The sequence below is a fragment of the Periplaneta americana genome, chromosome 10, assembly GCF_040183065.1.
Source record: "Periplaneta americana isolate PAMFEO1 chromosome 10, P.americana_PAMFEO1_priV1, whole genome shotgun sequence".
Taxonomy (NCBI): domain Eukaryota; kingdom Metazoa; phylum Arthropoda; class Insecta; order Blattodea; family Blattidae; genus Periplaneta; species Periplaneta americana.
In genome coordinates, this window is record NC_091126.1 from 8,802,229 (window position 1) to 8,813,660 (window position 11,432).

Genomic DNA, 11,432 nt, shown 5'->3' on the forward strand with positions numbered 1-11,432 from the left:
ACTATATGCATTGTGTTGTTTTGCTCTTTACAGACACCACCTCGACGCGGAGTTGATATTAACGTGTACCAGCACAAGAAAACACTTGCTCAGGGCATGATGGACTTGGCTCTTCTCTCTGCCAATGCCAATCAACTTCGTTATGTCTTGGAGAGCGGCGGAAACCATCCGTACTACTACCCAAGCCTCGTCATGATAGGCATGAGCCTTTTTCTGCAGGTAATACCTTGCATACATTCTTTCAAGTAGCTTTCTTAGAATGTAGTACTAATACCAGGGGCGGCTTTCGAAGAGGGGCTGCGGAGCTGCAGCACCCCCAGACATTTGTGGCTCTTGTCTCGTTCTATGTTGTGAAATACATTTATTATACAGTCTCTATTTAGCGGCTCGAATTTAAAACAAAAAATTCGCTCTCAATGACATGCACACAATCGTTAGTGAAGTCACTTCCTCCCCTGGTGCTGCCAGAGCAACAAGGACTATAGGGTGAAGCCACTTACTCCCCTGGAGCTGCCAGTCTCGTCTCGGATGCTTTGCGCGTTAGTTTTACTCCCCTTCCCTGCTGCCCCTTGTCGTGAATCCAGAGTTTCCAGGCGCTGCAAGATTTGCAGCAGTTTGTCAGTAGCGCGCAGTTTTAAATAGATTTTCTTTAATGTTGTGAGTATAACAAGTGCAAAAATGTTTAATTCTGTGCAATATTTACAGTCTATTCAGTTCAATACCTTAACAATTCAGGAGAAATGTGAAATTAAGTGCCCATCAGTTGAATCTCATAATGGAAAGAGCCGCTAAACAAAATACAAAGGCTCGCATATTTTTTGATAATTTATCCAGTATCCCTGCTTTCTTTTCTCGATTTCCACACAGTCTGTATTAGATTAATGTGTTTCAAAGACAATTCCATCAGCTGGGGCAACAAGATGGATTTAAAATAAGAACAGTAAATGTTGTTCATGAGAAGAAGGAGCCATTGCTAGAATATTTTCAAACCATAATGGAATCTGAAACATCTAACATCACAATAAATGAGGCAAGCGCCCTGGTGCGTACTCTTGAATATCCTGAATTCAATTTCTGGCTCAGTTATTTTTTTTAATTTACTGATGTATCATGTGTATATATATATATATATATTTTACAACCAACTACAACATCGCCAGTTAGATATTTCTAAGGTTCAAATCTGCATATAAAAAATTTAATTATGGTTTATTTAACGACATTTGCAACAGCAGAGGTTATATCAGCGTCGCCGGTGTGCCAGAATTTTGTCCGCAGGATTCTTTTAAATGCCAGTAAATCTACTAACATGAGCCTGTCTGATTTAAATACAACTTACAAGATAAGGCGCATGGAACTAATCTTTAAATAAAGTAAGTGGCTTGGTTTATTTTTGTATGCAGCCCCTCTTAGTTCAATACCCACGAGCCGCCACTGACTAATACTAATTTTTCTAATGCATTTGCTAAAAGCACTCCCGTTATTTCATTATAGACAAAAGAGGTACTGGTAATTTTACTGTTCTGTTCTTGATTAGCATACATTGAATCCAGAATTCCACTGAAAACTCCTCTTCCTGTCATACCCACCTTGCTTGCTGGTGTTCATTATTGAAAAAACGCAAAAAACTGTAATATTATTAACAGGGAATGACATAAAATGTTTACATTTTCCAATTAATTCGTAGCAGTGGCTTTGCGAAATAATTTCACCCATTTTTTGTCTGTCGGATTAGTGCTTAATACACTCTTCAGAAACTATACTAATAGCAATGGATAAAAACAATATTGTGGCTTCTTTTAACCAGTTATCAAGATGCTAACAACTTAATCAGTAACAAAGATGACACTTAGTGGATGGAGACTAACTTCGTAGTGAGAAAATATTTATAGCAAAACAGTTCTGCATTTCAAGTTGTAATTAGAATACAATAGTTCTTAGTAATAACTTGAGATAAGCAAAAATTCTTCTTAAGATTATAGAAATAAAATTATAACTATTTTTTTCTCTCTGTTTCTGTCTAAGATGATCTAGATCAGATGGGTCGATTTTTCTCATCCCAGGCTATACAAGAGATTCAAGTTATTATTTATTTTAACCCTAATCCATAACATTATGGCATTTTGCAATCTATAACGAACATTATCGGCATATGTATCAGTTTCCTTAAAACTGAAACACTTCTGAAAAAGTCAGCAACTCCTCCTAAACTCCGTATTTCCAAGTATCCTCGACCTCCTTTCCCTTCATATGGATCAATCAGCAAGATAATCATTTTATTTTTAACCTTCATTACTCACAAAAGGAATAATAGCATATTTATCCTGTTCTTAACCTCCTACCAAATATATTTCTTCGTTGTTGTTTCCAAAAATGTTAAAATTGACTTAAAGTGTTCCTTCGAACAGGTTGTTGTAGGAATTGGTCTCATTATCAATGGCCGTTACAACATTAAACAGGAAGGAGATGTCTGGAAAGCCGATCGAATCAATAACTTCACTGTCATTGGAATATTCCTCGTCACCGCTATCAATGTTTTCATCTCTGCATTTGGTGTTGCGGATTCCTCAACAGCCGTAGAACCACTGAAGATAGTGGAGGACTTGGATGTTGAAAATGTAACTATGGAGGACGCATAATATTTTGTTTTGTGACACATTAGGTCTGCTGCTGCTCTTTTATTTTGGGGCTTCTGTGTTGGCCGGGCTGAGATTACCACAGGCTGTGAGACTTAAGTCCTTGGGAGTGTGCAGGGTGACCAACTGTCCCTCAATTCAAGGTACTGGTATTTCAAAGCATCCCATGTGGGACAGTACTTACGCTACTTATTTTGTGTAGTATTCATTATTCCCCCCTTTTTGTGAGCATTGCCTGCATTTCATTTTCAGATAGTTTGATGCAAGTGCTAGTGCCTAGCATACAGTTTTAAGAATTATTCTCGCTCTCACATGTTGATAGTTTTTGACAGTTCAGTTCTATAGTCTGTTCTTGAAACATGTTAATCACTAGACTTCGTTGAATTTCCACACGCAGAATGCAATCAGGTTGCTGATGTATGGTAGTATAGAGGAGGTGAGCGACTGCCCGGTCTTGTAGTATAAGCAGTTCATGTTAAGAGTTGTGACCGGTCCAAATAGATAGAGCAGCTACAGCTAATGTATATCTATGTAAGCACTTGTTTTTGCATTACTGTGGTTGGAATAGTCAAAGCTTAACATTTGTTCAGTGCAGACAAGAATTCAAACATACTACAATGAGAGCATTGCTGTTCCAAATAATTGCCCTTGGAATACCCTTACCCCCGCAGCCAGTCTTTACCCGTTGGGGAACGTGGTTGGATGCTGTTAATTATTATGCAGAACATTACGGCAAAATAATGGAGGTAATTGATGCATTGGATAGCACAGACAGTTCTGCTGTTGCAGCTGTAAAATAACTGCCTTCTGAACAGCTATTGGAAGATAAGTGGATAAAGTATCACAAACCGTTATCCGAAATAACAATTCATTAATTTCAGAAAAAGTGAAGTTGAAAACATTATTGCTAAAAATTCTGCCTATTCACAACTTCGTATTATAAATGGTGTACCATCAGGTCACGACAAGACATCTGAAGTTGGTGTACTAAAAAGTAGTGACTTTCCGTTCTTCAAATATGTACGTATTACATCGTGTGATGTTGAATGTACATTTTCCCAAAATAAAAACTGTTTAAGGCTGGTATTCATAGTCGACACTTTATATCACCACTTTGCAAAGTGACACTTTTGACGAAAGTGGCTCTTTTATATTAGTGGTATTCATAGACGATTGAAGAAGTGCACTTCACAAAGTGTCACTTTACGCCAGCAAAGTGTAGAGTTAAAATTTGGTTGGTAATAGAAGTCCCACAATGCCTTTCAAAACAAGTGAACAAACAATAACAAATTAATGACGTATAACCTACAAATTGCAATGCTTGTGATTTGAATTGGGAGCCTATTGATTGCGCGAGGAAGAAAATATATATTTAAAGTTGTTTTATTTCAGTTTCTAGTTTTTGTTGCCGATAGTTCAGATTATTTCAGTCAGTTCAGATATATAACATTTTATTAAATAGTTAGTGATACTGCTGGTGAAATTAGGTTAGGTTTTGTACAGTACATAACTGATCCATTAATTTATATAGTTAGATTAGGTTCTGTACATATCTTTTTCATTGATTTATGTCGCTAAGTTAGATTATGTATGTATCCGTTCCACTGATTTATACAGTTCGGTTAGATTTTGTAGCCTACATATCTTCTATTAGTTTATATAGTTAGGTTAAGTTGGACTGAGTAGGTTAAGTTTATATATATATATATATATATATATATATATATATATATATATAATCATTAAATTTATATCGTTAGGTTAGGTTTTATACGTATCTGCTTCATTGATATATCGTGTTATTTCCGTTATTTTCATTTTTGTCTTTTTCGTGAATAGTGAATAGAAGTAAAAAAAGAATGAGATAAACACATTACTACTGCTATTATTATTATTATTATTATTATTATTATTATTATTATTATTATTACTATTTTCTCTCTCTCGTTTCCATTATTGCCTGCTCTTCAGGAATATTTTGAATGCCAAATGTTTCTATAATGCAAAACAAAATAGGCCTAATAGTATGAGATCTCTTTTCATGGTGAGGTTATGACTGCACATGAACTAGATACAGTAGATGTATTGCTTACCGGCGTGAAAATATATATTACCGGTATCAAAACAGTAATGATTATATCAACATCAAGATAAATCTTATCTCAAAATACATGTAGTCAACAAAAATCAAAATCATTTTAAACCCAATATAATTATGGAATCTGCTTAGAAGGCAGGCACGTGAGGTGTCTCAATGCTAATTTAATATAATTATGCCTACATTAGATTGAAGTTAGTTTAATATTATTTAAATTAAAAAATTCGTTTCAGTAATAAAAAGTAGGTTATATAGGCATATCTACCTACATATCACTTCATCGAATTGAGGTTATAAATATACGAATGTTACTACAGAAATACCTGAACTATAATATTATATATATATATAAATGTATGGTACATATCTGTAGCATAGAATTTTAATGCAGTCAATAACTGTATTATTGGAGGCACTGGCAAACGTCTATTATTCGTTTTTGTCAACCAGTCATCGAAAATATAAGCAATCTCAATAAGTTTCTTTATCAAATCGGAACCGTTTTTTTTTAATTCTATATCATTATAAAATTCCACGGGATTGTCTTTAGGCCTATCTCTAATTTGTACATTGTCCACTAATTGTGCCATCTCTTCCGCACGTTCTAATAATTCGACAACTTCCAAGACGTCCGCCATTTTTATACAAAGTGCCACTTTCGGCTCAAAGTGTGGTCGGAACTACACTTTCATCCAAAGTGTTCCTTTGCACCAAAGTGTCGACTGTGCAACGGAAAAGTGATACTTTGCGTCTTCCAAAGGACACTTTAATCGAAAGTGTCGACTATGAATACCAGCCTAAGTGACCATCGGAGGAGGTTAATTTGCAGTTGCTCAAAATGTACGTAACTCTTCACTGCAATGCACATATTCAAGGATGATGTGAGTAGCTTACATTAAATTTTAAGAGTTAATATATCTCACTATAAAATAATTTTGTATTTACATGTTTAGACATTTCCTACTTCAATGATCATTCATTATATTTCTTGAATGCAGGATACAGGTTTTATTGTAACCTCAGTATACTGCTCAGTGTTTACATTAGGGGCATAATCCATCCTTTGCACGCCCCCTTCCCATACAGTCTATACCGCGTGTGCAGTAAACCTTACGATTCTCGTGGCAATTCCACGAAGTCTACTAATCACTGTTGAGAGCATTGTTCAATTTAAATACTTTTTAAATCTGGATATGTGATTATTTACACTATAAATTAGTAACGCTATAGTTATCGTGTCATTTCGTGTAAGAAAACGTACAGCATCAGATAAGCTGTGTTGGTTGAGGTTTTTTTCTGAATCGGCTAATATCATTTTGAATGTGTATTTATCAATTGAAAGAGAGTTTTTTTAACAATGCTGAAAGGCACTAGCATTATGACATGTGCTAGGAGCTGCACAAGAAATAGAAATTCATTAAGAAAACACTTCTGCAAACAATAGGTAAAGGTGTGTACTACTAGTGGTTCAAATTAAAAAAAAAAATATATGTTAAGAGATGTAACAAGAACAAAAACTTGCCGCTAATTTTTAGCTTTTCTGTCCAGCTTCCTTTCCCCCGCAGTTGGTCACCCTAGCAGTGTGATATTGCCACACACCAAAGCTCTGCATAACCAGCTTTTAAGTGTCTGAGAGTCAGAAACGTGGTGTTCTGAACTTTTCCGTTTAATTTAATATTGAAGGGAGCTGTATCCGATGTAGTGCGATAAGGTGGTGGAGGATTGCAATTATACATACTGGTATTTTTTTACTTCTGTTGCCATGTAATATTATTTTTTTACTTGCCAGAATTTATATATCAATAAACTGGGAGAGATCTAGTCATCAAGAATGCTCATTACACTTTGAAGTACCAGTAGTGGAAAATGTTTGTCATTCATTGGACAGTCTTCCTTATTAATTATTTAAGTTGATATATTATAAGTTTTATGTTGCAATATTTTATTAGATTTTCTTACAGATGGACAAATAGTTTATAGTTATTTTTGCCAAACTATTAAAATTTTCCCTTTAAATTTATGTCAGAGATATTTTATAAAATTGATCTTCAGTTGTTTTATATATGGAATAGAAACACAAGGTGAAGATACCAAGAACTTATACCACAACACCGGTTCAGGATCTATTCTTCACTGACTTTCTATTTTAAGCCAGAACAAAAAATGGATTCATGCCTCAGGTTTCTTCAACCGAACAATGAATTAAAACTATTTTGGGTCAGCATTTGCATTTGAACCAATAGCTAAGACACAGTGGCATATCTATTGACTGATAACATCTGTATTCAATAGTTGGCACTACTCACCTACTTCATCATTATATAAAAAATAAAATTTTGTTATCTATTCATGGATTGGCTTTTGCCATATTCTAGTATTGCCATTGCTTTCTATTCTTGCCCATGGTTTATAGGCATAATAAATTCTATGAAATCGAACCTCAAATTACCAGTGCCTGAAATAGAAATGCTCTGGTATCTGACAACTTGTCAACTCTCGGTTCATATTTATTCTTCAGAAGCAGGAAAAGGTACGACCATAATAGCATGACACATGATTTACAGGATATCTAGTACCGGTACTAAGGAAAAATGAGTTTTAGATTAGTCCCAAAGCCTGATATGGCAGATCAATGAATGGAGAAAACTGAAAATTTCAACTCCAATATTGAAACCAAATATTAACTTCAAAATATTTCCAAAACCTCTTGCAACTTAGAAAAAGGGTAAGATAAAACTTTCATATACTCTATCTATAACACTTGATTTTAGAATCCAATAATAAGTGGCTTAAGACGAAGTTAGAATTCTGTTTACGGTACATTAATATTGCTGTACTATTGTACTGAAAGAGATTGCTACTCCACTGTGTAGCAATGAGTCTCTCTCTCCTGAACCAGATAAAAGGGAATAATTGTAGCTCTACCAACATTTTTGTATTAAGAGTTCGTTAGTGTCACAGACACATTTTGCATGGCCATATATTAGTTAGTCTATAATTTTAATTAAATGAAGGCTACTGGCTACATATAAGCTATTGACATCTTCACCTTAGTCAATGTCTTACCGTACTTAATAACGTGAAAATACTTGAACATTCATTTTTTACGAGTTACAAGATTTTTTAAATTATGTTCAGTTCTGAAATGATCAAAGAATGACCGATGAGGCTTTTTCTCAAATAATTAAAAATTCTCTTGATAAAAGATTTTATATAATTTTAGTCACGTAATCAGTAATATTAAGTGTTCCTGATTGATGAATGAGATGTTTGAAAGAATGTGTACAATACAAGGCATTTATGAACTAGGCTACAGTACAATTGCACTGTTAGTGAATGCTATCATAAGGTGTATGTGTGTAATACGGCAGTTAACTTGGCTGTCTCTGTACAGTCATACAGAACAATGTAGGTAATACTCTGAAAATACTCACCTAATTATGTAATCGTTAGAAATTAATTTGGGAATGATATAATTGACAACTTAACAAGTTTCTTTAACAGAAAATACATGTAAGTAACACCATTACCTGTCATATGTCACAAAATAAAGTTTCATTTAATACCACCTAGAAACGGATTAAATTTAATGCTATTGTAAAGATACCTTAGAACTATATTCGATTTTTCACTGTTCGTTATAAAATTGCAGTGAAAATGATGGTGATGACTGTATGTTCCGTATATCCGTGTTTGTGTGTGTTCATGTTTTTAAGTGTGTGTGTTTGTCTTTGGTTCACCTGCACCCTCTATTAAAAAATGACAATACTACAGTACATGCTTTTAAATTGCAATTTAGCAGATTACATTGATATATTTTCCAGTATTTACATTACTTACACATATTTAAATCCGAACAGCTATTCCACTATGTATAATATTTACAGCAAATTTAGGTCTATGTTTGTGTGCGTGCGTGCGTGCGGCTGAGGTTGATTTAACAGCAATTTTTACAGCTCGGGATTTCTGTGACATATCTAATGTTTTTTCTGGTTTTTTCTACGAACTTAAGTTAAATTAAACACATTTCTAGCCTTTTTGAACATGACCACAATTTTTATTGGTCATATAAATGCATATTTTACCGCATTTTAGCATTTTCGTATTTGATCGAAAAATGGTATAAGAGCATATTTTCGGTCATATTACAATTGAAGCCTCCAATTCCAAAACTGTCTACATCCATTCTTAAAAATTTTCCGGAAACGCCAAAAACTGATAATTTTTTTCCTAATTGTTTGCAGTGTTCGTCATATTTGTAGCTTATTTATGGAAGGAAAGAGGGAATTTAGGCACAACATTCATTAGAAAATTGCTAGAGACATTTAGGTAGATGACGAAACCGCCATTATCTCAACTAAAAAAAAAATGGATTTAGACGGTTTTGGAATTGGACGCTTCAATTGTTTTAACAGTTCTCCAAGTATTTTAACATGTTTTGTGTCAGTAATGGCAATGGATTGTGTGTTTATTTATTTCGGATTTCCTTTCCTTAGAAATATTTTGTGGTTAAATGAACTTTGAAGGTGATGGGATCCACCAGCAGCAAGTTTCCAAAACACAAAGAGCAAAAGAATGTTAGGAATATGGCCAGATTTTTGCTGGCCACTAACAATGTAACTGTGATCCAGAGTGTGATGGACTCCTTGAAATTATTATGGACATCTGAAATCAAATCGACCAACTACTTTTATTTGTTAGCGATGCAGGTACTCATATGGAAAAATTAGGACAAACACTGAAAGGTATTTTTCCCAACTTAATTAATATAGCTTGTGTGGCACATGCTCTTCAACGCATTGCTGAGACAATACGTAATTCTTTCCAATTGGTAGATAGATTTGTGGCCTCTACAAAGAGAATTTTTGTTAAATCTCCTTCAAGAGTCAAGTTGTTTAGATTAATATCCCACTTCCTCCTGCGCCAGTGTTAACTCGATGGGGAACATGGCTGGATGCAGCTTTGTATTATGCTCAGCACATAGAAATAGTCAAAGAGGCTGTTAATTCATTGGACTCGAATGATGTTACATCAATAGAAACAGTGCAAAATGTTGTTAGAAGAGAATCTTGTTTTCATATCTGCCCATTTTTCTTTCTTACCAACAGCCATAACGTAACTGGAAGCTGTAGGATCTCCCTTAAATGAATCACTTACTGTTTCTGAAAAAACAATATGCAATCTAAGTTCTCTTCCTGGTAGTATAGGACAAAAAGTGAAATAGAAAGTGAATTATGTAATTTCAAAAAAATCCTGGTCATAAACAGATCTGCGATATTCGAGACAACCTCGAAGGAAAACCGTCTGTCACACCAAGAGACTTGCCTCTCTCTGCGGAGCAGTAACATCATTTAAATATGCCCCAATAACATCTTGTGACATGGAGAGAAGTTTTTCACGTTACAAAAGTGTTTTGCGAGACAACAGACGAAGTTTTCAGTTGAAAATTTGTCTTGATAATCCATTTTGAATCTTGCATACGCTACTTTTAACACTTGAATATAATTAATTCATTAACTAGCGGACTTACTCGTGTTAATTATGTAAGTTTGTGCGACTTACAGCTGTTTCAGTGCTTCACGCACCATCCTCAGAGCCTACTAGATCTCGGCGTCATCTCGAACTTCTGTGCCTGTTATGTGGGTGTGTTTGATTGTTGAAAGGTGTTGAAGAGTGGAGTCAAATGAGGAGCATCGTTTCAAAACGTATTATGTGCCCCTTACAATTTTTTTACACGAACGACGAAAAACTGGATTATTCGTAAACTGGAAAAGTTTTCAAAACATTACACAAAACCATTTTTAAGTACTGGTTTCACAGTTTACAAATATGACGACTTGGAACCATCAGACTTCACAGCATGAAAGATAAATAAATAGAAAGTAACAAATTTAATTTCGTCCACTGGGGGACTTAATACGTTTTGAAACGATGCTCCTCAAATAGTGTGTGTGTGCTGAAATTGATCTGTGTGTTGAGAATTTGATCGGGGTGTGTTTTAGTATGTTTGTATATTTCGTATTGTTCTAGTGTGTTGAGTTTTATGTTCTTGGGTTGTATGTGTAGGATTTCCATGTCCATGTCCATGACACAATACATCTACATACGCCGATCACATAACCAATGCAAACCATACATACAATAACATAAATGCGGACATGGAAATCCTACACATACAACCCAAGAACCAAAAACTCAACACACTAGAACAATACGAAATATACAAACACACCAAAACACACCCCGACCAAATTCTCAACAAACAGATCAATTTCAGCACTCACTCACACACACACACACACACACACACACACACACACACACACACACACACACACACACACATTATTTGACTCCACTCTTCAACACCTTTCAACAATCAAACACACCCACATAACAGGCAGAGAAGTTCGAGATGACGCCGAGATCTAGTAGGCTCTGAGGATGGTGCGTGAAGCACTGAAACAGCTGTAAGCCGCACAAACTTATATAATTAACATGAGTAAGTCCGCTAGTTAATCAATTAATGAAAATTTGTGCTAAGTGATGGTTGTGAACTGCAATTCGTCAGTCAGCAATGGCAGCGGGACCCCTTCTGCTTCAACTTCCAAGGAATAATGTAAGTTTATTATTATTAATATTAACTCGTCTTGTCTACTGCCAAGGGACATTAATTCTTTTAATTTAATAGTGCATAT

At 34.9% G+C, this 11,432-nt stretch overlaps 1 protein-coding gene across 8 annotated transcripts in view; it reads left to right on the plus strand.

Annotated features, from left to right (window-relative positions):
• Positions 1–8,310, plus strand: part of LOC138707424 (ninjurin-A-like) — a 38,023-nt gene extending 29,713 nt beyond the window's left edge. For 7 of the 8 annotated variants that reach the window (XM_069836828.1, XM_069836822.1, XM_069836825.1 and 4 more), the window contains 2 exons: positions 34–219; positions 2,409–8,310. In XM_069836828.1, the coding sequence (XP_069692929.1) occupies positions 34–219; positions 2,409–2,639 (417 nt within the window). In that variant the 3' untranslated portion in view covers positions 2,640–8,310. The remainder of the gene's footprint in view (positions 1–33; positions 220–2,408) is intronic. The other variant, XR_011334232.1, reaches the window with a different exon arrangement.
• The last annotated feature ends 3,122 nt before the right edge of the window (positions 8,311–11,432 follow it).